Genomic DNA, 27,527 nt, shown 5'->3' on the forward strand with positions numbered 1-27,527 from the left:
ATTGATTGTAGAAATTGACCTTCTTTTTGTTTTGTTTATTACGACCGGTTTAGTCCGGTTTAAGGGTCAGTTCTGACATCAAATAGAAATTGATCTTAAATTAGTAGTTTACATATTTTACTCAATTAGCATGTATTGGTTAATCTACCTCAATAACCTAATATATTGATATTATTTAATTTGTAATATAAATATATTTTAAAAATATTTAAACATTTTAAAATGAATTAAAACACAATATTTTTAATTAACCTAAAATAGATTTCTACCTTATCCAAATGTTTTAGATTAACAAAAAGAAATAAAATGGTTTGATATTATATATGTATAGTAAATCATTTTCCAAATATGAATCTCAATGAACAAATTAAGAGAATATATAATAATATAAAATTTATTAAAATTTATTATTTTCTATAATTTGACCGGTACGTAAATTTAAAATGTAAATCTCATTAACATAGTTTTGATTTATTTACTTAATATTTAAAAAAGTAAAATAATTAATATTAAATAAAGAAATAATCAGTAGAGTTGAATTCTTTTTCTTTTTGACACAAATAAAGTTGAAAATTCAAAAAAGCGTGCAGAAGAGAAAAACACAATTTTATAAGGTCTAGCATATTAAAAGAAAAACATATTTGTTAAATTGAGTATAAACAAAAGAAAATAGACATTAAAAATGTAAAATAATAATGTTTATTGAGATCGATAATCTCTATAGAGAAACAATATTATTTGCATACAAAATATTATTAGTACATAATATAATAATGATTTATGATAATAATTTAATTTTCACAGATTATTTTATAATATATGATTTATTTATTTAAAGAAAGCCAATCGTATTAGTAAACCACCAAAATCACCACCACCACCTTCCATCGCCACCAGTTACTAACTTTTATTTTATCACTATTTTATTATCACTATTAAGCATTTCCTAAAACCCATTTCATTTCTCACTCTCTCTCTTAATTTATTCAAACCTCTTTCTCTCTCTAAAAGTCACAAATATGGAGGAACGACAGCCCGACCAAGAACAACACTGCCAGGTCATCACTCTCGGAACTCATTACCCCCTCCTCCCCGGCCCCCAATCAAACGACGATGACGACGGCGGATGCGCCTATTCAAAGGCGGTTCTCGTTGTCGACATGGTCTGGAACCTCGCCTTCGTGCTTGTCGCCGCCGCCGTCATCCTATCCACGTTCAACGAGCGTCCCTCCACTCCTCTGAGACTTTGGCTCTGTGGCTACGCCTTGGAGTGCGTTCTTCACGTGGCTTTTGTTTACTCTGAATATCGCCGTGATTCCTTCTCTCACACTCCTTACAGGTTTATCTCTTCTTCCTTTTCTTCGTTTCTTAATTAGGTCACTTTTCTTGCTCAATTTTTGTTTTTTAATTTTATTTTATGAATTACTATAATTTGGGGCTATGTGATGTTGTTAATTGTTACACATTTGATTGTTGCAGTGATTGTTCATTACTAGGTCTGATTTTAAACTGAAATTAGGGAGAGATTCTGCTGAATTTTTAATAATAATTGCCTCTTGAAATTGCTTTTTGATCATTATTTGTTGTGTATTGGAAGGAGCTTAATTTCATGAAGCTTGCTCCTATTCATTTTTCAACTACTAAGCTTAGCTATGAAGCACTCTGTTGTTAATCCCACATAAACCCTTAAAATGCTATAGTGGTATAGCGGAGCAATGATAGAGTTCGGCACGATGCTTTTAATTCTATCACCGCTGCACAATTCCGCTATAACGCGCTATTGACTATATAAAGCACCAACAATCACACTTGACACAACATGTTGGTACTTGATACCATTATTAATGGGTTGAGGACTGTGTGATTGATGTTCAGGCCTTCCTGGTGCTATATGAGATGAATGTTGGTTTTCTACTGTCTGATTGTGATTTTGTTGATAGAACTCTATGTTTTAGCGAATTATTGAGCTTTCGTTTCACTCTAGTCTTTTATTGTTTTCAGCATTGCGAAGAAGTTAGAGCCTATGAACACACTGGCATCATCTGTTTGGTGGGTTTTTGGATTTTATTGGATTGTTGTCGGTGGCCAACCACTTCTTGAAGATTCTCCGCGCCTCTACTGGTAATAACCTTAGTTTGGATTTGTGTTTTCCTATTTTCATTTTTTGGGACTGTTGGGCATGTGTTAAATGCTGTAATCAATGCCAACCAATAAAGAGTGGTCAAAGTAGTGCGGATTTTTTTATACTGATTAACCTTCTTCGTCTTAAGTGCAACACAACAGTTTATAAAAACGAAGATAGTTTTATCTTCTGAGAGTTCCCTAACCAAGCAAAGTAAGCAGAGTAGATTATACTTAAAAAGTTATAAAATGGATGATTGTGGAAAATTCTGCCATTGTCTACCCATAATTAGTCACTGCTGATATGTTAATTTAAGAGGTCTGATTTAGGTCAAACCCTTCTCCGTAGCTTGTCATGATGAAGGCTTTAGCGTCATGTTGTCCTTTTTCATTTATTAAGAAGGATAAGTTAGTAACTATACTCATAGTTTTTGTTCTGTCTTTAACTTCTTTGAATTGTTGTGCTAGAATTGAGGTGAAGTTGTGCAAGATCATTTCTTCAAGAAATCATAATCATTTCTCAATTCTCACAAGATCGCCGGATAATTTACATATGTCTTTCTGTTATAGCTATTTGAATTTGGATAAAATACAAAGTCGACTGGTTTAACTGAAAAACTCTGTTGAATAGTTTGACCCTTGGTTAGGACTAACAAGCTTCATATGTTGAGATCTTATAATCTAAAACTCGAACTGAAAATTCAGAGTTGCCTTTTCCAAGATATTGTGCATAGGAAAGCCCTGGTTGAAAATGCTAGTATTTCTTGGCTGTGATAAATTTTGCCAAAGTAGGTTCAGGTAGAATTGTAATTACTGTGACTGTTTCCAACTAGACCTGTTAAGCTTGGCTTGATTTTATCGGAATTTGACCTCTTGTTGAACCTAGGGCTCAGCGTATGAATTTCAGACTAAGGCTCTGTCAAAAGGCTGAGCTCAACCCAGAATCGATAAATATAATTTGTTTTGTATTTTACTAATTCATTACTTGTTTATTTCATTCCAATGTAAAAAAACTCTTATTTAACATAATTATTCGCACTTATGTTGTCTCAAACACTTCATGATGTTATTATCTCATTCTTGCAGGTTAACAGTGGTCTTTCTAGCCTTTGACGTATTTTTTATTATCTTCTGCATTGGGATGGCTTGTATAGTTTTCTTTGCTCTCTTCTGCATCATCCCAATAATAGCTTTAGCTTATGCGTTAAGAATCAGAGAAGGTGCTTCAGAAGATGATATCAGGTCACTTCCTATGTATAGATTTAGTCAGTCAAATGTAATGGTTATGGTTGATGATGACAACAACAAGCAGCTTGTCAAACCAAGAATCGGTTCATACAATCAAAGCCATATCAGCGAGTTATCTCTTCATCCTGATGATTCTGTAAGTACAAATTGTGTCTGCTCTTAGCTCTCATTCCACAATTCTTCAACTCAGAACTCATCTAGTCCAACAATATATAGATCCAATCCATATATGAAACTACTGAAAGAGAGACTAACTACTTGTGATTATGCTGCAGGAATGTTGTATCTGCCTTAGTACATACGTTGATGGAACAGAACTGTATCGGCTACCCTGTACCCACCATTTTCACTGTGGATGCATCAGCCGATGGCTTCGGACAAAAGCAACTTGCCCGCTCTGCAAATTTAATATTCGAAGAGCCGACACATTGGTTTAACATTCTGTTGATAAAGACTAGACGGCACTGAGGTTAAGTATTGCTTGAGAGTTACATGGACAACCAAAGTAATTGCTAATCTGCTGACTAGTGTTGGTATATAATATATTAGTAGAAAAAGAAAAAAGAAAAAAGAAATGCCCCACCATTTCATCTTAGGATTTTAGTTTTCATAAAGGTATTTTAACTTTTGAATATCCTTAAGTTAGTTTATGATGGGGTTATATGTATGTATATATTGTGGGGCCAGTCGGGAAGGTCTCCCCCATAATTTGTACTTATAAGGCTATTACAAAAGGCTATTACAAAAACAATTTTCTGTACAGTATTTTTGTTGTTGTTGAGCACTTTATCCACCTCTAATCACAAGTTCAAGATCGTATGTATCTTATAAAAAAAAACTCAAATAACAAATTAAAATGAAAAAAGACTTTGAAAAATCATTGATAATTTATTTATAGCTATTACTTTTTAAATTTTGATATAAGACACTACTTATAAGTATAGATTATTTTACACTCTGAATTAATCAGACGCGTGTTATTCAATATTGGTCTTTATAAATATAGATTATTTTGATTTTAGTCCCGTAAAAATATTAATTTATATTTTCTCATAATTTTAGAAAAAGTTTTAGAAAGTCTTATGTGTATTTTAGCTAAAAATTTGGGATCACCAAATTTTGTTATCATGACACAAGTTAGTTGAATTAATGTTTTTAATGATGTATCTTTTTAAGAAGAAAACAATATATCCTCATAAAAGAAAATTTTACCAAATATTAACTTGAGAGTTGCATTTAAGTACTGAATAAAATTTAAAATACAAACAACCATTCAAAATTATACTCTCGACAAATCATTCAAAATCCTTAAACTTATTTCACTAATCCAAAAATTCATCCAAAAACAACATTATCTTATTCGGTTATTAGACAACAGAATACTAATTAAACTTCAAAAAGTAAATTGCATATCATTTTTAGGAATATTAGTTAGAGAAAAGGGATGGTGTACGCACAGTATAAATTATTTTTACATTGTCAACCAATGACGACCATGTAAAGTCCCAAGTTACAGTGTAAATTTTAAAATGCTTTTAAAATTTTCTATTTTAAAATATTCTAATCGGATGTATGTGTAATTTTTTTTTACACTGAGTGTACTACCATTAAACTCAATTAATTAAAACAAAGTTTAAATAAAAATAAATGAAGATAAATCATATGTATTATTAAAAAAAATGTTAATCTTCTAAATTTTTATACACTATATTTATTATTAAAAAAAAATGAAGGTCTATTTTAGTCCCTCACAAAATTTACACTACGCAAATTAGTCCCTCACAATAAAAAAAATCCGACTTAATCCTTTACAAAATTTAACCGGATCATATTAGTTCTTCTATTAATACTTTTTTAAATTGGTTTTTTTCTTATTTTTAAACCATGACTAGAATGCCACGTTTGTATTTTATTTTTGAAATACTAAATTAATTTTTAATTTTAATTTCATTTTTAAATAATTTTGATTTAATAAATTTAATTTCATTTTTAAACAATTATGATTTAACAATATCCAAAAAGTCAAAATTAATTCTTATAAGGAATCGAACCCAAGAATTTTAAACAATATCTTAAGTCTTTGCCACTAATAATATTAAATAATTTTGAATTTAAAACAAAAATTAAAAAATTTGTATCAATGAGACCTCAAATCTAAGTCCGATAAATGGTAATCACTTTACAACTATACAGATATTTATTTGTTTGTTATTTAAAATAAGTAAATGTTTGTTTTAAATTATTAACTTAAGTTTTCAGAATATTAACAATAAAAATTAATTTGTCTAGTTGTAAAGTGATTATCAAACTTGAACGGACTTGGGTTTAAGACCCCATTCGTACAAATTTTAACTTTTTTGTTTTAAAGTCAAAATCATTTAATATTACTAAAAACTATAAGAGAAATTATTTTTCATGAATGTACATTTGACTAGTGGTAACGACTTAAGATATTTGTTAAAGGTTCTAGGTTCAATTCCATATAAAAAATAATTTTGGCTTTTTTTATATTATTAATTCATAATTGTTTTAAAATAAAATTATAATTAAAAATTAATTTAGTATTTAAAAAATAAAAATAAAAAACCAACGTGACAGTCCAATCACGGTTTAGAAGTATGGAAAAAAAACCGATTTGAAAAAAATATTAACATAAAGACTAATATAGTCCGGTTAAATTTTGTAAAGGATTAAATCAGATTTTTTTATCAGCGACTAATTTGGATTGTCTAATTTTTGTGAGGGGACAAAATTGGTCTTCCCTTCTTAAAAAAAAATTCACCTATTTAGTTTTTTTTATTTTTTTTACAATTCACCTATTTAGTTATGGTCAAAGAAAAACAATATTCTCTTTCTACCTTTGAATATGGGTTCTTTCTTTGGTAGTATTCTCTTACCAATGGGAAACCTAGCCGCCTCAAGAAACGATGACTCTATATATGCGTGTTGTTTAGAGACATGGTCATGAGAGAGAAAACTCTTGTGGCAGTTAGAGAAAAGAAGGATCTTTTTAAAGAAAACCTTACTAAGATTATCTTTAAAGATGGTGACCTGCAGTAGCCAATGGTTCACATTGATGAATCAATTTTTATAGGCTTAAGTGATTCTTGGAATGATATTGCAAGAAGTTAAAGTTTCTGACGTTTGGACGCATGTGCAGGCTTATCAGTTTCCTCATAATACATGTTCAATGCTTTGAACTTGAAGAACCTTCACAAATTCAAGTGTAACACACAACGAAATCGGGAAAAAGTAACCATACAACATCAATGTTGTCAAGAATGAAGAATGGATTCAAGTACTGCTTTATCAGGATCATAGAAAGATTTAGTATCATTAGGTCTAAAGGTATCTTCAATGTGAACCATTGGCTATTCAGAAGGCAGTGGCTACTTACTCTGCCCGTATTGAGCTTTGGAGGCATCTTCAAAATTTACATCATACAGTTTCCATTCCTTGCCTCATGATAGGTGATTTTAATGAGGTTAAAAGTAATAATGAAGTTTGTGGTGATTTTTTTAATGTTTCTGGAGCTTACATTTTGAGAGACATGTTGTTTCACTATAATATGATGGATCTTGACACAGAGGGTGGCCTTCCTACTTAGAGAAGGAGTACAGATCATGGTGTTTATCCACATTCCACACAATATCCTTCTTCCTAAGGTTGATGTCCCATTCACTCTTAAGGATTTTCGGTCGATTAGCCTATGCAAAGTGCTTCTCAAAACTATCTCTAAAGTTCTCGTTTGTAGTATTCCTCCTTTTTTGGATAAATTTATTGGTCCCTTCAAAGCAGATTTATTCTTAAGAGGTGTGCGGTAGATAATGCTATCACTGCCTAAGAGATTGTGCATCATATGCATAAAAAGAAAGGCAAGAAAGGATGTTTGTTTTTCAAGATTGACCTTGAGAAAACGTATGACCGAGTAGACTAGCAATTTCTTAAAATCGCCTGGAAGAAGATTTTGGTTTTCCAACTAGGATTATTGATCTTATCATGTGCCACATTACCTCTTCCATTCTTGCGCCTAAGTGGAACGGGGAAAAACTTGATAACATTGCACCTAAACAAGGTTTCAGACAAGGAGATCATTTATCCCCTTATCTCTTCCTAATCTCAATGGAAAAATTGTTCCTTCTGATCTAGGAAAAGATTGATTATGGTTAATGGATGTTGGTCAATATTTTCCACCATGGCCCTTCATTCTCTCATCTCTTTTTTGTGGATGATTGTTTGTTGTTCACTAAGGCCGAAGCTTCTCAGGTAAGGCTGGTTAAGAATTCTATTAATAGATTTTGCAGGGCGTCAGGTTTGAAGATCAATATCAATAAGTCTAAGTTTTTTTCCCTCTTCTAACATTTCTACACCTAAAGTTCATAAATTTGAATTTGTTGTGGAATTCCAACACACCTATAACCTTGATAAGTACCATGTCTTCCCTATGTTGATACGTAGATTAAAAATTATGATTTCAATTACATTTTAAATAAAATTAACACTCGTCTTGCGTTAAATGTGTAACTTACTTAGCATGTTGGGTCGGGTGACTCTTGCTAAAAGTGTGATCTCAGATATGCCTATTTGTAGTATGTAAAATCTTTGGCTTCCTAGTTCTATTTGCAACTAGATTTATGTGATTGCTCATAATTTTGTGTGGGATCGAAACACTATACATTGGATTGGTTGGTCTACCTTAACCATATCTAAAAGGAAAAGAGGTTTGGGGATTAGAACTACGCGGAATTCTAACAATCCTCAAAAGTTATGGGTTCAAATGCTTGCTTCTAAATACTTGGGAGATACCACCTTCTACATGCTAATGTGACCCCAGGGTTCTTCATGCATTTGGTGTGCAATAGTCAAAACTAAAGATGTTCTGAAGGCTGGTTTTATTTGTAGGATTGGTTGTGGGGAGGTTTCCTTTTGGTATGATAAATGGACATGCTGCGATGATAATCTTTGCAATTTAGTTCCTTATGTTCATATTAGTGACACAAAGATTAACGTTAAAGATGTAGATGCGAATGGTCAATGGATGTTTCATAGACTTAGTACTACTCTTCCTGATCTGGTCAAGGATAATATCATAAATGTCTCTGTGGATAATAATCTTCGGGAGTTCTAATTTGGATTGGCTCCTCAAATGGGGTTTATTCCTCTTCGAGTTGGATTTGGAAGTTACACGTGACTTAGAACATGCATCTTTTTTCGTGATTCATAGCTCACGACTCTCTTCCCACTAACTCCCTTAGGATGTTACACCATCTCTACTCAACTTCTTTTAACAGTAGATGCAACCATTTACATGAAACTGCTATCTACACTCTCAAAGGCTGCCCAATTTCATGGGATGTTTGGTCGACTAGTCTTTTCCAAACATTGCATGCTTTCTTTCTACAAATGTCTCTAACTGATTTCGTCAACATGCTAGTAGTCCTAATGGGTCCCTTTTTGTCATCACTTGTTGGAAAATTTGAAAAGTTAGGAATGAAGAATTATTCCCATCTAATATGAAGCCTACTTGGTTGATTGTTAAACACTATAAACACTAATTTTGTAAAAAAATTATTAATTTAGTTAATAGTAATAAATTCACCACCTATAAACACTAATTTTGTAAAATTATTCTTATAATTACTAAACTTCTTTGTACTCTTTCTATCCATCCTCACAATAATAGAGAAATATATTTTTCATATGTAAAATAGATATTTTTGTACAAAAAGTGCATCTCAAAGAAAAAGGGACAAACAAATCTCACAAAAACTCTCTGATTCCATAATGTTTCTAATCAAGTTTGAGGGCAATATGCAGAACATAAAAGGATCAAAATGGTAGGAAAAACATGGAATCTTTATCTACGGACTTTTAACGCCAAGAAAATAAACCACAATTCCATTTTCTCTTATATTCAGTAAACAAAATTTGAGCAACAAAACATTGGTTATGCATTTGGGGGAAAAAGTCATACTCAGTTTATTTCTTCACAGACATCAGAAAACACAATCCGTTGATTTGTTTTTATTCTTTATGGACATATCTCTAGATAACATGTTCCCAAGCATTTAAAACCACTGCAAAATGAGTTCAATTCAAAATCCAAATACATTAAACCTTGAATTTCAAATCAAACCCTTAATGATACAAACCAAGACTAGATGTCAGTACCTAGTCATTAAAATTGGTGTTAGAAAAGGAAGGATAATAATCTAAATTTGAGAAAATATAACAAGAGACTGAGAAATCATGCTAATACTATAACATTAGAAGCCAGAATTCATTCCACTCTTCAATTTTCTTCCTAACAAAATGATAGAATTTGATATTAGCTAATTTGTTTTCATCACTTAACCTGCAAACAACACAGACCAATTCCCAAACAATCTAAACCTACATAGCACTGAAACTTTGAATTAAAGACATGTTTTGTCTCCAATATCAATAATTCAACAGAGTAGTTTCATCAAATCGCCTCTATGCTTACTTTTCAGTATCGTATGTCAGTTTCGTGTATATGCTTCATAGAGTTAACACTTTAAAATGGGACTAATTAAAATATCCAAACACCGCAATCATCATATGGATTCCAAACAGTACACCATTGACACGTCGACACCAGAAATATTTTGAAAAACATTGAATAGTTGAATGTATTTCCATATGTTGGTGTTGCGTCAATGTCTGACACTTACACGTGTCGAACACACAACACCTGAATGTACTTCCATATGTTGGTGCCGCGTAAGCGTCCGACACTAACACGTGTCGAACACCGAACGCCCACCCTTTAATAAGAAGTTTCGACGCTACATACATTTCAAATCAAACCCCCTATTTCAACATTATCCAAACAGAAGGAATCTTACAATACATAAACTAAAATTCTTGATTGAAAATGAACAAAATTGTCAAAATACACCAGAAAAAAAAACAATGACAACAAGGGCATAACCAGAACAATAACAAATTAGGATTAAACCTGCAAACATATATTAAACATTTTTCAATTTTTTCATCTTGGAAGGTGGCCAATTACCCTTCTTCCTCAACCTCCTCTTTTGAACAAGCCTCTTTCTCCTCAACCTTTTCTTCTTGGCAAGCTTCATCCTCGCCTTCTGCTCTTCCCTCTCCTTCAATTTTGATTCTAATGGAAGCTTATCTACAGAAACAACACCACTCTCTTTTTTGCTCTCACTTCCTTCTACTGCATCTGCAACACTAGCATCATCATCATCAGCAGCAGCAGCCGATGCAATAAAAATTGCATTTTTTCTCGGATTCACAACAATGGGTGTAGAGATTCGAACTCCCTTCAAACAGTTGGTGGGCACACCAATTTGTACTCTAGAAACTGATATACAATAATTTCGAGAAAATTATGATTATAGAAACAACAAAAACATTAATAATAACAACATGAGAATGTATTTTGGAGAAATTAAGGAGAAGAGAGTGAAGAATACTTACTAGGGCTTGCTGTGGGATGAGGGAAAATGGAGGAAGAAGATGTAAGAGGGGTGAGTGTGAAGGAATTGAAGCACAGAAGTGCCATAGTGTTTGGTTTTTTTCTTTCTTCTTTTTTTCTTTCAAATGAAGAATTGGTTTATATGATGTTATGTTAAGGATAAGAAGGGGACATTACTTGTGTCTTCTTCCATCCCAACCACTTACCACGGTCGCTCTTGAAATAATATTAGCCATACTAATTATTTGAAATTTATTGTTGGGGTTAAATATTTAGAGGATTAGAACACTGAGACGAAAATTGTTTGAAAAATATTTTTTTTTGGGAAAGTGAAATTTATTGTTCATCAATGTATTATCTTGGCTTTATTTTGCAAGTTTTTTTTTATAGAAAATAATCTCGTTCATTATATGAAAAAGAGAGAGTACCAACATAGAGAAAGAAAATGTGTTAGGACATTTTTCATCCACACATTGACAACATCACTAATAATTAAGACTAACAAGCTATGGACATTAAAAAGCTCTCAGAGTATAGAAACCAAAAGGAAGGTACCAAATCAAAATTTTAATCCAGTCAATCAAGCAAAGTTCTTCCTTAAGAGACGTGTGAGTTTTGGAACTCCAATCTTTAAATCTATCCAACTACGGATCATATCTTTAGCTTTGACACTAGCTTTATCACGCTCAAATCGATTATTCAAGTTCACAATATTGATTAATCTCACAACTTGTGAATGAAACGATTGTTGACTGAAAAGAGGAATTTGATTTGCCACATCCTTGGTAAGATTCTTACTCCAAAACACATTTCCTTCATCCAAGCTTCTTTGAGGCATTTCATCAAATACCTTGAGCACAAACTTAAAACAACCTAAGCATAATAACAACACACCCAACAAAACAAACCAAACAAGAAAAAATAGAACCAACAACAAAACAAGTACAATAAAATAAACTGTTACATGAACACACACATAAAATTTGGGCTTCCTTATCTTCCGGTAGTAGTGGCGGCTCCGATGGGGGTCGTTTTCCATGTCGATACAACTCTAAGCCATCGGTTGGTGGAGGTGATTTTGGGGTTGCATATGATTGATGATTGATGGTGGAAAGGGGGAGGAGCTTGATGGAGGTTGGAGGAAGAATCATGTATGGATCTAACATGAGTGAGGGTTTCAAAGGAAAGAGAAGAGAGGAGGGAAAACTTATAATGGGGGAGGAACCTCCATTGAAGAGGAGATGATCATCATAATGGTGGTGAATAGCTCCGATGAAGGAGGATGAGCCCCTACAAGAAGGGAGGTGACACCCATGAAAAGAAGGGAACATAGGGAACCCTAAGTTTAGAGAGAGGGGAGAGCTTCTCTCTCTAAACATTATCTCTAACTTGCAGGCTTTATTTTGCAAGTTATGATGGCAAGAAGTGAGTAATGAAAAAACTAGTATTTTCTTCTCTATTACTCTCTCTGTTCTTTTTAAGTGTCGTTTTAGAGGAATTTACTTTTCTATTTAAGTATCGTTTTATAATTTAATGTTATAATTTGTCAATTATACATTTATTTTCTTAATAACATCACCTCACTTTTTTAATTAGTTATTGGAAAAAAAGAGTGTATGATTGAATTTATTTGGAAAGAGAAAAATAAATAAGGATATAATAGAAAAAGTAACTCTAACAATCCATTATCTTGGTTGAAGAGCTTTATGCTAAAATGACACTTAAAAGGGAACGGAGGGAGTAATACTAATAGAAGGTTTCGTGATAACCTTGTTCGGATGTCTGTCTTTAGGGAGATTAAATTTCTTAAAAAGTATTTGGGGGATTCCTTTGATTGGGAGAGCTCCTAAAAAGAAAGATTTTGACTACTAATTGATAAAGTTAATGCGAAGCTTATACATTGGAAAGCCAAACAGTTATCCTTTGGTAGGAGGGTAACTTTAGCAAAGAGTGTGTTGGAAGCCATTCCAATATATCCTATGATGACAAGCATAATTCCTAAGGGATGTATTGATGAAATTCAAAAAAATTAACGCATGCTTATATAGGGAGATACTAATAATAAGAGGAGATATCATGATGTTGGATGGGACGCGGTAACTAAACCTAGGAAGCCTAGTGGCTTAGGGTTGAGAAACTTGCAAGTGATGAATAAAGCATGTATTTTGAAGCTAGGGCGTAAAATTATAACGGGTCAAATGAGGTTTGGAGAGAGTTGTTGCTTGGTAAGTACAAAAGAGTGACTGATGTAGGTGACTTTGTTGCTAAGGCGATGGATTCACATCTTTGGAAATTAATTATTAATCTCTGGTCCCATTTAAATGATCATACATGGTGGATAATTGGTGATGAGATAAGTATTGATGTTTGTAATGATGATTGGATTAAAGAAGGGGTGCAGTTAATGGACAATAACATTCAAATTTCGGATAGGAAGAGAAATGCTAAGTTGATTGAGTTGGTTACTGGGATGGCTTGTGGAAATGGCAGCTTCTTTTTTCGTTGATACCAGCTAATATCATTCTGAAGGTTGGAGTAGCTTTTTGGCTATGGCTTGTCACCTTGCTAGGGAGTGGAGGAATAAGGAAAAGCATGAGGAAAACTTTCTTCAGCTGATTAATCAAATTGGTTTTTGTCAAGAACAGGCTGTATAGATTTAGATTATCTGATACTATTATGCAAACTTTGACTAACCAAACAAACGAATAAACATTAGAAGAAACAATTTATTGACAGTGTTCACATATACTTATCGCATACAAAGGAACCCACGTCATCATATAACCTTGCCGGACGAACCGACCTGCTCTGATACCACTAATGTAACACCCTAAACTCTGATACTTATATATAAAGGATTACTCGATAATTTAAGGTGTCACCAACGACAACCCTTCAACAAAACATGGAAATTTGGAAAACATGCAGCGAAAAAGTAAACAACATTCAACACTTATCATCGCATTCTCACATTCACTTAGGATATCATCGCAACAGACTTTCATCACTAAGCATGCATCACATTAATATAGTTCTCGTAAATTTACTTTACTTAAAAACAGTTATGGCATAAGCCTCCGCGATCAAAAAAACTCAAAACATTGAGAGTATATTATCCAACTCTCAATTAAAAAACATAATGATAAATAAACAACGCATGCTCGTCCAGTGTTACAGATCAGAGCAACAAAAATCTAAAAACGCGTAAAAACAAAAAAGAAAAGAATATTCTCAAAGCCATCCTCAAGCTCTAAGCATCTACTCATCTACCTGCTTATCTATACCCCAAAGAGGAGCACATACCATAATAACAACAAAAGGGTGAGAATTCACATCAATAAGATAAACAGCATAAGCTGCAAGGTAAAATCACAAATATCTATATATATTCCATCAAACACATTAACACATTCTCACACCCATCTCATCATCATCACACATCGTAATCACATACAACTCGTTATCATACACATCATATATATATATCTAATGAATATCCACTGACAGTATACAATAATTTTACACTGTCATCCAATAAAAAACGGTTTGTCATGTTGTTAAAAAAATTAAATGGAGACTCATTCACTCTCTCACATACACATATATAATTACATATCATCTTCAATAATAACAATCATTATTCTTTCATTATTTATCTCACTAACACAATAATCTTGGTGCATGAGATCTTTCTCAATGACCAGTCATGAACTCATGATGTACTCATCAAATTAATTTGGTTGTTCGCGCCATTCTAGCATACTGCTAGATTATGTATTTAATTCGTAAATCTTTGAATTATCAAATTAAAAAAACACTCAACTCTTTCTAATGGGGTTGTAATAGTAGAAAACACACATGGACATTGAGTAGTTGAGTTGAGGCTAACTATCCATGTCAGAGTTTTGGCCGTGTGGTTTTCCAAAACTTTTGTGCATTTAGAGCATCTTTATTGCAGGTTTGTTATTGCAAAATTTGTTATAGTTTACGTAAGCAATAGAGAACCTGCATTGAAGTAATAATGACATGGTATATAGTAAGTTAAAATTTAGTAACCGTTATCTATAGAACCAACGTTAACTATTGAATTTGAAACATATAATATTATTATTATATTGCATAAAAAGTGGTCATAATAAAAAAGTGGTCATAAAAAGTGGTCATATTATTTACAACTTTAGGCCCACAAATAAAAAAATAAAAAATGTGGAATCAAGTTTTGGTTCTTTATAAACAACCACCATTAAAGTAAAAACTATCCCATTCAACTATAAATTTTTTAAATTCTACAAATCACTTTGGGCTCACAAAAAGTACTTTAGTTTACCCATTTTAGTTGCTCTCATTAAAGATGCTCTTAAAATAGCAATGTTTGGTAAATAAGGTTCCAAATTCATTACTCAATGTGATGTTCTAGTGACGAGGTTAAGTATTTTTCTCGATATGATTTTTTTAAAAGGTGTGCTATGTATACACCAAATTCACTTACACTGTATATACACCGTAGCTTTTTTCAACTCATTTTATCGTGGCACAGAAATCAATGCTGAAGAATAATTATTAAAAAAAAAAAGACAAGTCTAACCGTATATACATACGGTGTAGTTGTAACTTTTTATGTAAGCCTAGCATTTCTCTTTTTTTAAATGTCCAATGTGGCTGAAGAGATGATACATTTTATGAAGACAAAAAAGGGGTGGATGGTGATAAGGATAAATTTTGAGAATGCTTGCGATAAGCAAATATGGAATTTTGTCAAGGGAATTTCTTAAGTCATCCTTATATGTAGACATGGCAATAAAACCCAGACCCACGGGTACCCACCCGAACTGGCCCCGAAGTTGACGGGGAAAACCCGCTTTGACTGGGTTTGGGTTTGGGTTTTCTCCGATTAGAAAACATGGGGATGGGTCGGGTAATGGGGACACTAGTACCCACCCCGAACCCGTCCCCGAACCCGCCCCGTTTATTTCAATATGTACATTATTATTTATATTTCATAATTTATATTATTAAATATGTGGCTAATGTTTTAATAATTTGATTTGTATTTATTATTTTAAATATTTGAAATATATGTGAAATTTTTTGAGATTGTTTTATTTTGTTTTTATAATGTAATTTGATTTTTGAAAAAGTAAATATTTTTATTAAAAAAATTGATTTTACGAAATACATGGTGGCGGGGCGGGGATACCCGAACCCAACCCGAACCCGTTAAGGACAGATTTAGGTTTTAATTCTCCATCCCCGTTTGGGTTTGGGGCGGCTAACGGGGATTGATTGAGGATTCGGGTTTGGGTTTGGGGGAGGTAAAAATCGTCCCCGACCCGCCCCATTGCCATGCCTACTTATATGGTGAAAAACACCTTTAAAATTTTTAAAATACACTATAAAAGTCACCCCTATATGATGAAAAACACCTACTAAGTATGTCCAATCCTAACCTCTTGCGACCTCCTTTGCCTCCTATAACCCGCCGCACTGGACGCCTCATTAACCATCCTCTCAACTATGGCAACCGCCTCTGCACCGCCCCTCTCAATGATCCCTCTATCCAATGCCTCCTACTCAATTAAGCATTTCCGGTGACATATCGGCAGGACTTCAGTGGCATGGTTAGGGGTCTTCGCGGTGCGGTTTGGACAGATTTAACGCTAAAAATCATCTGAACCGCAAAAGAAAAAACGTGTGGTTTGGTTTGGTTGACTTTTAAAAATAAAACTGAACCAAACCAAATCAAGCTAATGCGGTTTGGATTGGTTCGGTTGGTTCAGTTTTAAAAAAAATAGTATTGAGTCATACATACACATATAGAAAATATAATTTGGTATTTTATCACTCATATATTTCGATAAACAAAACTTATAATTGTCGAAATAAGTTTAAAATTTGATACATAAAATTGCGTCTTACAAGTTTATATCTTAAGTCTAAAAATTATATACATGAAATTACATTCTTAAATAAATATCATACAAAGAATACAATAAAATATATATTGTCAAGTATTTATAAATGAATAATTTTTGTTACAATGTTTGTTTTTTGTTGATATATAAATTAAAATAAATGTCTTACAAAGAATATGATAAAATATACACACAATACTTGTTGATTTCTCTAAAGAATTAACTAAATATATATTGGTTAGTAAGATTTTGTAACATAATGTAGTTTGATTTGGTTTGGTTCGGTTTTAAAATACAAACCGCAAACCGAACCGAACCACGCGGTTTTGTTAGAAAATGACACAAACACATCCGAACCAAATACGATTTTTAGCGGTTTCGGTTTTGAGGTTTCCTATTGGGTCGGTTCGGTTTTGAACACCCCTATGCATGGCCATCCTCGGCCTGCTGATTCTCCAAGAGCTCCTCATGAGCTGGACAAGGTGGACGCCCAGGAGCATCCGATGTCATGATAGGATGTGACACTTAAAAAACCATGTCACGTATCCCTCTACACAGTGCCAATTATGAGATGCTTGCATCATCCGATACTCCTCTGGCACCAAATGATGCGCCTAATCCTGAAAGTTGTCATTGAGAGTTCGGAGGTGAATGATGTTGGGAGCAGCCTCAAAGGGAGATCTCGGTATCATCTACATGTATCCAAACTGTCTCATGCACTGCTCTGGCAGATGCCTGACCATAATGTTTGTTCCACATGCTAATTATCCGGAATATAATGAGATGTGGTCGAAGGGGACAACACTCCTGTAATCCTGGAACGGCGTCTAATTTATGTTATCATAATTAGTACGATCGAGGTACACCTGGTATGGCGCCACTTTAAGATTTCCCTTGCGAAGGACATACCTTGTAGCCCTAGGCATGTCGTCAATATATGTTGGATCAGGATCGTAGCCATGAATGCGGTGGAAGTAAGAGATGATCCAGTTTTGAAACACAAATACCAAAATATGTAAGTACAAATTAATAAATAACATATTAAATGTAATACGATTGAAATGAAAGGTACCGTGAGGAGTGTGCAAGAGCCAGTCAACAACATGGTCCTCCAGTTTGATGCTTCATTCAACTTCTGGTTTAGGTATACTAAAATGGCGTCCCCCCAGTTTCAGTCATGAACTGTACTCAAATCCATAAAATACTGGAGGTATGTCAAGTCCGCGTAGGTTTCACTTTTGTCCACAAAGAGGGACGTGCCAACCAAGAACATGAACCAACACCGCAAGGTACAACCCTGGTGGTACTCAACAAAAAGCTCATCACCCTCATCCTTAGCCCCTACTGTCGCAATCAAGTGGTGTTCATATAGCACTTTCAGGGTGGAGAATATGACATGTGACTCATTGGTTGTTATACATTCTTTTGCTGCCGTATATGGATCTATACCCAGATAATCTACATCTACCATCCACTCAATCGCCTCAAATTGTTGTATTTGGGAATGGTTAAGCAACCTCCCTCTGATAGGTAGGTGGAGCAGACAAGCCATATTATGAAGGATGATTGTCAACTCCCCAACAGGAAAGTGGAAAGACGACGTCTCCGTGTGCCATCTTTCGGAAAATGCCCCCTGCATGCAGTGACTTATAGTAACATAACCGGTACAACATAAGCCGCCAAGTTCGGATCCAGCAACAGCATCATTAAACCAATCCACTCGCGGTTTCAATAGATCAAAGATTTTCCGCAAGTGGTTCACGGACTTAATAGGTAATTGTTCCTGTAACAAAAATAATAATAACCTCAATGTTAGTTGTTAAACCAATATTTGTGAGTAAACCATTTAAATGAAAAAGAAAAAAGTAATCTCTACATCCTAAATATGTCGAGCGACATGCTCATTATAGTATATCAAGAGGGAAGTGCCAGAAGGCCCTCCTGGGTAGCTGAGATTCGCCTGCTCCATTGTTGCATGGAACCGGGCAGCCTGTGTATTTTGAACCTCATCTTGAGCTTCCTTAACCTACTCTGGTTGAACCTCCTCCTAAGGCACCTCAACCTACTCTGGTACCTCCTCCTCTTGAGGTACCTTAACCTGCTCATGGGCACGAGAGGATGATGCCTGAGACAGGTGATTCTTCGATGGAGATGTGGATCCTCCAGGCGCTTCTTCCCGCCGGACTCGACCCCGTCTCTGAGTCATGTTTTGCTGCGCAACTCTCTCACGCCGAGCAGAGGGGTTCTGCCTTGGCTTGCCTTGTCTAAATCGGTTGTTCAGGCCCTGGTTGTCAGTCATTTTCTTGAAAAAATATGACAAGTTAATAAGAAGGAATGGAAGGAAACAACTTAGAAAATTAAAAAAAAATAATCAACTTAGGAAAGAATTCGGATGTGCATATCCGAAACTAGTCAGAGGGGATTTCGAATATGCACTTCCGAAACCACATGCGAACTGTCATGTTCGCAGAGCTTTTACTTCTTGCCCTTACTCATCCAAAAACTTTTTCTAACATCCAAACACCAACATTTACCTACTCTAACATCAATCTACACATTGTCCTTAATTCTAACAAACCTACTAACCTATTATAACATTGCAAATGGAAATAGAGAAAACTTACACAACTTTGGAGCTTTGAAGATGAGTTGAAATGGGTAGGAAATGCTTCAATGGAGCTTTTGAATCTTTAATCTCAATGTAGTATGAGTTGAAATGAGTAAAAATTACAAACTTGAGTAGAAATGGGTTATTTTGATTTTGGTTTTTTGGTGAAAATACAAATTGAGTGTGGGTTCTGTTATGTTCGCGCTGAGTTATATGTTTAAATGACTTCGGATGTTCATATTTGAAGTCACTTTTTTTCCATGAAAAGGTGATTTCGAATGTGCACATGCAAAATCACCTTTTCTTGAAGAAAAAAAAGTGTGTTCAGATGTGCACATGCGAAGTCACCTTTTTTAAAAAAGATAAAAAGGTGACTTCGCATGTGCACATCCGAAATCTAGGGTTATTTTAAATTTTTCGCTTTTAAAATTTAATAAGAAATTCCCTTTTGTTAAAGATACATTATAAATGTTATTATGAGTTGAGTTTGTGTTTCTTGCCACAAGATGCCCATTAGGTAAAAAGGTTGAAGCTTTGGAGAAATTCAAATCCATCTTACTAACTTGCACAAGAAGATAACATAAAACCCTATATCTGCTTCATTCTCATAAATTGATAGAGTTAGAGCTTTGTCACCTGTTGTATGGTAACATCTATGCTAGTCTTTCTTTGAGCGATAATAGTGATGGAAAATTAATCTCTCCAATAGTGTACAGAGAATACCTTATTTTTACCCAAAAAATCATAATTTTGAAGAAAAAAATATTACTTTGATAGACTGCAAATCAACATCTTTTCTCCATTAAAATCCTTTAATATGAAATAAGAACATTTTTTTAAACAAATGACTTTCATTTTCTATCATGCATGATATTTTTTCAATCTGTTAACGTATCCGAGTTTCCAAAACATTACTATTCACGAGCCCTTTTTTCAAGGCCAATGTTTAAATACAAACAAGATAATAGCAATTTGACCACAAACAAAAAAATAACTTCAAAACATTGAACATGTGATGCTAACATAAAAGTTAGCTCGCTCCAAATTGTGGCCAGCCAACAAAATTTCGCGAAATCCCACCTTATGTAAGCGTATGAGAACGGAACAAGAGAGGGTAAGTGCAACAGAATCCACTGCTCCAACACTGCAGAATAAAAAGTAGAGATATGTGAAAAAGCTTCTTAGTGTAATATGAACCAATGACCAGATGAAACATCTTTAAAAAAAACAAGATTAAGGATCTAAGACGTGTGTCGTTGGAATCGGGCACTGTCTATGAATATTCATAATAACTGAATTAAATGTTCTTTTTTTTTCAAGGCCAGTGGAAAATTGTACTTAGAAAGTTAGAATCATGTTCATAATAATGATATCACGAGCATATATATTCACATATGATCATGTTCATAATAATGATATCACATGCGTATTCACATATGATCATGTTCATAATAATGATATCACAAGCATATTCACATATGCACCTCACATAGTTGCATATAATTTGTTCAGAAAAATATGGTTTCAGAAGAAAAAAAAAAAAAGCAGAACAAGTGAAACTCAAGACAGACTTACCACAGAGAGCAAAGGCCCCTGTTTAAACTTCCCATGAAATGAAAATGAAATTGGCTTTGGATTTTCTCCGGGTCCTCTTATAAATCCACTAAAACATATTGAGAAACAAAATTATTGCAAATAACCAGTATGTTAGATAGTAATTGGCAAAGCAAAATCATTTAAGACACATAACTTAGATATTAAATTAATTAAAAAGAGATTACATAAAAACAACAAAGGTGATTGGATCATTTTCAACCAAAAACTCACATTAATGATGTAGATATCAGAGGAGTTCTTCTTGTATCATAGATGGCGATTAGCCCCCCATATACGTCATCCCCACCTTTAAAAGACACAGCCAATCTCTCTCCTGAATTATCCCATTCTATTTTTTCAATTCCCTGACTGAATAAAATGATATTAGGTAACAAATAAACATGTAGTTTCTAACAAAAAACATGATAACTATATGATATAGGAAAAGAAAGATAAAAAACCTAGGCAAAAACCAAACACAACAACAAACTTAATTTGCAGAAACAAAAATTTAACCACATCTATGTGACTACAGAGCATGTGTAAACTCCAGTCCATCACACAAAAGCATCCAAGAACTCCTCTGTAAGACTGAGGGATGCAAAATTACCAGGGGATACATCAGTGACATTCCATGATTGAAATTTGAAATTATACTCTATAAGAACAAGGTCAACTGATCCAGGTAAAGAATCAAGAATTCACTCTCTAAGAACAACGAATATGGAAGAAAAGAAAATGGAAATGTCTAATTCGAGGAAATTATATATTTTATTTCATAAATATGGCTGATATTTTAACTAATTTAAAAAGCTGGCACTGTATTTAATTGCAATGTCCTGTTTCTAAAATTTAGAAAAGGAAATGATGAAAAAATTAATGTCATCTTCAGACTTGGCCATATTTTACAAAAAAAATATACATTGAGCTAAACACATTTTTATTCTTGTTTTTAGTGCAAATGAGAACAAGAAAACACCAAAAGAAAACTTCACCTAAGAAACCCAAAGTTAAGAATATCAGCAACCCAAAATTCAAGCATCATCCAAACTAAAATACATTATGATAGAACAGGGGGAGAAAGGGCTAAATACTAAAATAACTGATAATGCAAAATGAAACAGTCAGTTACCACATCCTAAGAATTGGATGATACGAAATTTGTAAAATGATAAGACCTTAACACCATACCACAGCAATTCAAAAAATTATTGAACCCAAAAACATTAACTCATACCTACCTGCCTGTCAACGATAATATCTCTGGCAACTCAACAGGTAACAGATGTGTGTCTGAAAAAATTAAAAAATGAGTAATATAAATCAATGTATACTTATATAATGAGACAGCCAAGAATTGTGGGTAGAACATGGACTTCAAAGTTCAAACACACAAGAATAGCTATAAAAACATTGTGTGATTCTATTCAGCTAGCAGGACAGGACATGATTATGTGCATACTCCTGAATGGGCCCTTTTGTTTTACGTGTAGATCATGAGCTGATTAAACAGTTCCGTCTCGCAAAAGAGCTGATATTTTTACCGTGTTTTCGTTCCTAACACTAGACGCTGACAGACACAAATTTTATTACAAAACCACATCTTATATCAACCATCTACTAATTCAATCCAATTAACAAAAGGTATCTGTTGAGAAATATGTATGTGTATCGCAAAAGTTTTTAGTCAAGACACTACTTGTAGCTTGCCCTCAGCCTAGAGCACATGTGTTTTTCAAAGACATCATTTGAACTTATGGTATTAGGGAAATATACTTCAGTCATTCACTTTATTAGGGAAATATATTTCAGTCATTCGCTTTATTAGGGAAATATATTCCGTCTCTTATTTCTTTTGCCTTCCCATTCAAATTACAAAATTTTCATCGTGGGAAAAGAAGAAAAAAGAGTGGTACCATCTGATACGATTACTGTTGTCAGCCTTTTCAGAATCATTGTTTACGATAAAAATATTTTCAGTATTGATCCCTCTCCAGTGTTGGATTGGATAAAAAAGGACAAAATTATAAATTAAATAATACAAATAAAGGGTAAAATTGGAAGAAGAAAAACTACACCAAAACTTACACTTCCCTTTACGTATTCGTATAGATAAATATAGATATAGATATATAGGTATAGATTATTGATTAGTATAGCTAGTTACGGAAACAGTAAACAAATCAACATAAGATCCTTGAAAGAAAAGGATCAATACCTAATGAGGGAGGCTTCGATGCGAAATGAACAGATCCCAATGTTGATGATTTGGAAAATGCAAGCAGTACCATACGCCCATCTGGATCCCATGTTGCACACTGAGCACACATCATTGCGGGTAGAAATCATTCAAGTATTAACATTATGTCAGCCATCAGACAAAAAAATTTACAAATCACTGCCAATTGCTTCAGATTATGACTGTATTATTCTACTACTAAAATGTTAAGCTCTTCAGTCATTGTATTCTTCTTATTACACTCACAAGATATATAACCTAATTAACTCCCAGTTTCATCATGATATGAGTCTTGTTTGTTATCCCTTACAAAACAAATCCAAAATATACATGCAAAGTTTACAACAGATGTTGTCTCAAAGACTCAAAGTCAATATGTAACCCTGGGGCACCAAAACAAGAATGTATACATTACATACCTTGACAAAACCACTACTAGTTGATGACCATTGTTCTGATGTCCAAGTGTTTGTTTCCCAGAGATAAAATGTTCCATCACTGTAAGAGAGCATAACAATAAGGTCATGATTTATGAATCATAAGTAGTTCATGTTCAATAAACACTTAGGCTATGTTTGGGAGTTTGGAGGGGAAGGGAGGGGAGGGTTTTGAAAAATAGGAGGAATTGAGTGAAAAGGATAAAAAGATTTTGGGTAGGAGGGTTTTGGAGGGTTTGAGTTTATTCATAACACCAAAAACCCCATAAAATGGGGGAACTCAAAAATTGTATTGTAGGAGGGTTTTGGGGGGTTTTGAAGGGTTTACATAAATTTTCCAAATATCTTTTAGGTTGTTATACTATTTTAAAAATTAAAAATTTACTAATGATAATAACTCTTTTATCATTCTAAACAAAATCATTTTTTCAAAAAATGTCAAATATTTTCCTACATTTTTTTAAAATTTTGTTTTTGGAAGCCTTCCCCTCCCCTCCCCTCCAAACTCCCAAACATAGCCTTAGTATTTCCGTAAACAAAACTAAGCATGTTGCATTACAATTTTGAAGCAAAGAAGTAATCTCCAGTGGGTGACCACTTTAGCATTGATATGCCTCCTAATCCTCGTCGAATAGGTGTCCCCACACCTATAGATAAAATAAAAAATAACCAAATATTCAGAAAGCGGAGACAAATATCATCACTCAAAAGATTTTTCTATTGAAATGAGATGACCATCAAAATGTAAATATAGAAACAGTCATCGGACTCATCACCCTCCCTTCTTTAAACTCTTAAAATTAAAGAGTCGGAATAACACATTTATCAACTTAACATAAATAGGGCAACAAAAATATGATTACTTTTTTTGTACAAGAATGTTTAAAAGAAAAGGAGATTATTCCTATAGAAGGTAAGGCATGCCATATATGTCTCGACAAGGGCTTATATTGATACTTAAATTTAGGTACGGCCTATCAATGAATGACTACTAGAAAGAATTAAAGACCACTTAGCAGACAGAATGAATCTTACCAATTAAGCTAACATTCATTGGTAACTTTGATAACTTGTCAATTTATTATATTAAAAGTTCGAATCCATAATTTTGTTTGTATAACACTCAATTCACAGAATAAAATATTCCGATCCAGTAGCAAATTTTTATAAAGCACTAAAATGGAATATATCAAGACTAGTAATCCAGAATATTAACTAATCATCGATAGACAGTTAAATAAGGCAACAGAAATTTGATTACTTTTTTTGTACAGGAATGTTAAAAGAAAAGGAGATTACTCCTATAGAAGGTAAGGCATGCCATATGTCTCGACAAGAGCTTATATTGATATTGAAATTTAGGCACGGCCTATCAATGACTGACTACTAGAAAGAATTGAAGACCACTTAGCAGATAGAATGCAATCTTACCGATTAAGCTAACCTTCATTGGTAACTTTGATCGGTAACTTTGATCAACTTGTCAATTTATTATATTAAAAGTTTGAATCTATAATTTTGTTTGCATAACACTCAAATTCACAAAATAAAATATTCCAATCCAGTAGCAAACTTTATCAAGCACTAAAATGGAATATGTCAAGACTAGTAATCAAGTTCTTATATTAACTAATCATAATTAAGTTAGAACATAAACAATGTCCTCACTTTATTTTGACAGGTATAAATTCACCCATTGTGTCACTGGGTGACTATTATGACAAAACACATAAAGAAACATTACACATTTTTGCTTTACTTGAATTCCAAAAAAACAAAATAAGTTCTGAGCCCATAGGAAAGTGACTGGTAGATATTACGCCACTAGTACACAATTCAATCAAATATAAGTAATTAAGGATTTATTTCTCCAAACTCATAGCAAAAGTCGGGTCCATCAAGTCATATATTCAGTATACTCATGTGCTGTTTAAATCATCAGTCTAGGTTGTAAACATACACAGCTTAGGGTACATTCAGTATTTTTTATACTGAAGTGAACAAATCAGTTTAAACAAGAAAATCAGAACGAGTTTTAAGCTCATTCAGAACATATTTACATCATTAGTGGAAAGAAAGGGATTATTAAAAGTAAAAAAGAAAAAACAAACTGCTTAAGGAATCAAGATTTACGATGTACCTTGGGCAACATCCCACACAGTGAAAGAAGAGCTCTCGTATGAAGCAGAAGCTAAGTATGTGAAAATAGGTTAAGAAAAAAAGGTTAAGTATAAGTAATTTAAAAAGAAAAACCTTTGCATCAAACTCACAAGTCTAACTCATAGTTAAACTTTATGGATATGCAAGCTGTGTAAAAAAATGTACTATCAAACACCAACATTTGTTGCAAAAAGAAATAATATGTAGGTGTCATAGATTATATCCATATTTGGCAAACAAAAGGTAAAATAAAAAAGATTTAGACATTTATAAGGATATCTTCCATCCGGACTCCAAGTAAGGGCACTAACATGTTCCCCATTTTGACTCCGAAGAAAATCAACCAGGAGATACCGAATGCCAGAGCCTCTCGATAAACTTCCTACATAGGATATAGTACCAGATCTAGCAGAAGCTGTATTTCCGGGATATGAAGCAGACCATATGCAAATTCCACTCCTGCATCAGTAAACCCAAGTCCAGTAAACAAAAAGCACTAGACGAGACAATTGCCACTGTACAGACCACAACAACCGTGCACAAAGACGGAACCTCACTTGCAACCCACAGCCAGCATCCTCCCACCATTCGGCCTCCACTCTAGCACTTTAACATCTCTCTGAGACTCGTTGGTCAAGATAATTGAATCCTTCCCATCTATTAAAAATGTAAAACTAAAAGTGCTTACAACAAAACAAACACTATCCATAACACAACAAGAGCATTAACTAAATAGCATTACTACTTGGCACAAAATCCGCACGAATATGCACAAAGAGATTCTCAATACCAGAACAAGTTAAGTACCTGGATCTTCATAATCATGAACTAACACTTGGTTAGGCCCAGAAATAAAAGCAATTATATGCCTATTAAGGTGCCAACTCACTTCTTGAAGATTAACCTCAGGCAACAAATGCACCTAAACATAATCATGAAATTCACATTTACATAACGAAGAATTCTAAAATTAGCAAATTACAAGTAAACGCGTGTAGTTAATTTAAAATAAAGCGCAATGGGAGCAATTAGATCAATTAACCATACATCGTTAGGGTAAACGAGGCGTCTGAGACACTCGTTTACAAGGCCTTGCAGAACTGCCAGAGGACCTTTTCTAGAAACGGTTACCACGGCGGTTGCTTCCTGTTCGGGAACGTCGTTCTCGAGCGGCGGTGGCGGAGGCTGAAACGGCACGGGGCTGAACACCAATCCCTAATTAAGGATTAAAAATAATTAATAAAAATTGAAATAAACAGAAATGAACTGAGAGGGTGCGATTGGTTACGAGATGCTTTCCGTAGGTTTGATCGGCTCTATCATCGGAGAGTGCATCGACGGTGACTGCAGAGAAATTGATAGTTAGAGAAGCGAATGAAGAGAGAGAAAATGATATAGAGAGAAAATGGTAGTAGTAATACTTAGGTCGCGGTTGAGTTCGCAGAGGGTGAGTGAACCAGGAGGAGGGAAGGAAGCCATGGTAGAGTTTAGAATTGAAAAGAGTAGGGTTTAAGCTTAGATTAGCAAAGAAGATTGATTCATTGCTTATAAAAATTGTAGTATTTTTCCCGCTTTTCTTCTCTTTTTTCTTTTTTATAATTTTTTTTATTTAACTTCGAAATTACGTTTACAATTAAGAAAGTAATTTTGATATTCAATGTTTTTTAAATTAAAATTATTATTAGAAAATTGTAATAAATATATAATACAAAACTAGCGGGATACCCGTGCGTTCGCA

General features: G+C 33.7%; 3 protein-coding genes across 3 annotated transcripts; 1 reads left to right on the forward strand and 2 right to left on the reverse strand.

The window, feature by feature from the left end:
- The first annotated feature begins 913 nt into the window (after positions 1 to 913).
- On the forward strand, positions 914 to 4,131 carry LOC131623714 (E3 ubiquitin-protein ligase At1g12760-like). Its single transcript, XM_058894732.1, has 4 exons — positions 914 to 1,339; positions 2,002 to 2,121; positions 3,208 to 3,505; positions 3,645 to 4,131. Exons 1-4 carry the CDS (start codon positions 1,020 to 1,022, stop codon positions 3,804 to 3,806), a joined length of 900 nt encoding a protein of 299 aa, XP_058750715.1. The 5' UTR covers positions 914 to 1,019; the 3' UTR covers positions 3,807 to 4,131.
- A 6,056-nt stretch (positions 4,132 to 10,187) lies between these two features.
- LOC131623715 (large ribosomal subunit protein cL37-like) lies at positions 10,188 to 11,020 on the reverse strand. The gene is made up of 2 exons (XM_058894733.1): positions 10,840 to 11,020; positions 10,188 to 10,723 (listed from the first exon to the last, which is right to left on the reverse strand). The coding sequence occupies exons 1-2, from the start codon at positions 10,922 to 10,924 to the stop codon at positions 10,365 to 10,367; spliced, it is 444 nt and encodes a 147-aa protein (XP_058750716.1). The 5' UTR covers positions 10,925 to 11,020; the 3' UTR covers positions 10,188 to 10,364.
- A 9,108-nt stretch (positions 11,021 to 20,128) lies between these two features.
- Positions 20,129 to 27,344, reverse strand: LOC131623716 (aladin-like). The gene is made up of 14 exons (XM_058894734.1): positions 27,211 to 27,344; positions 27,078 to 27,133; positions 26,837 to 27,004; positions 26,597 to 26,711; positions 26,347 to 26,446; positions 26,066 to 26,248; positions 25,770 to 25,825; positions 24,189 to 24,276; positions 23,612 to 23,690; positions 23,172 to 23,271; positions 22,195 to 22,246; positions 21,185 to 21,322; positions 20,933 to 21,020; positions 20,129 to 20,501 (listed from the first exon to the last, which is right to left on the reverse strand). The coding sequence occupies exons 1-14, from the start codon at positions 27,266 to 27,268 to the stop codon at positions 20,439 to 20,441; spliced, it is 1,344 nt and encodes a 447-aa protein (XP_058750717.1). The 5' UTR covers positions 27,269 to 27,344; the 3' UTR covers positions 20,129 to 20,438.
- Between the last annotated feature and the right edge of the window lie 183 nt (positions 27,345 to 27,527).

Source organism: Vicia villosa, unplaced genomic scaffold (genome assembly GCF_029867415.1).
Source record: "Vicia villosa cultivar HV-30 ecotype Madison, WI unplaced genomic scaffold, Vvil1.0 ctg.000077F_1_1, whole genome shotgun sequence".
Classification (NCBI taxonomy): Eukaryota; Viridiplantae; Streptophyta; class Magnoliopsida; order Fabales; family Fabaceae; genus Vicia; species Vicia villosa.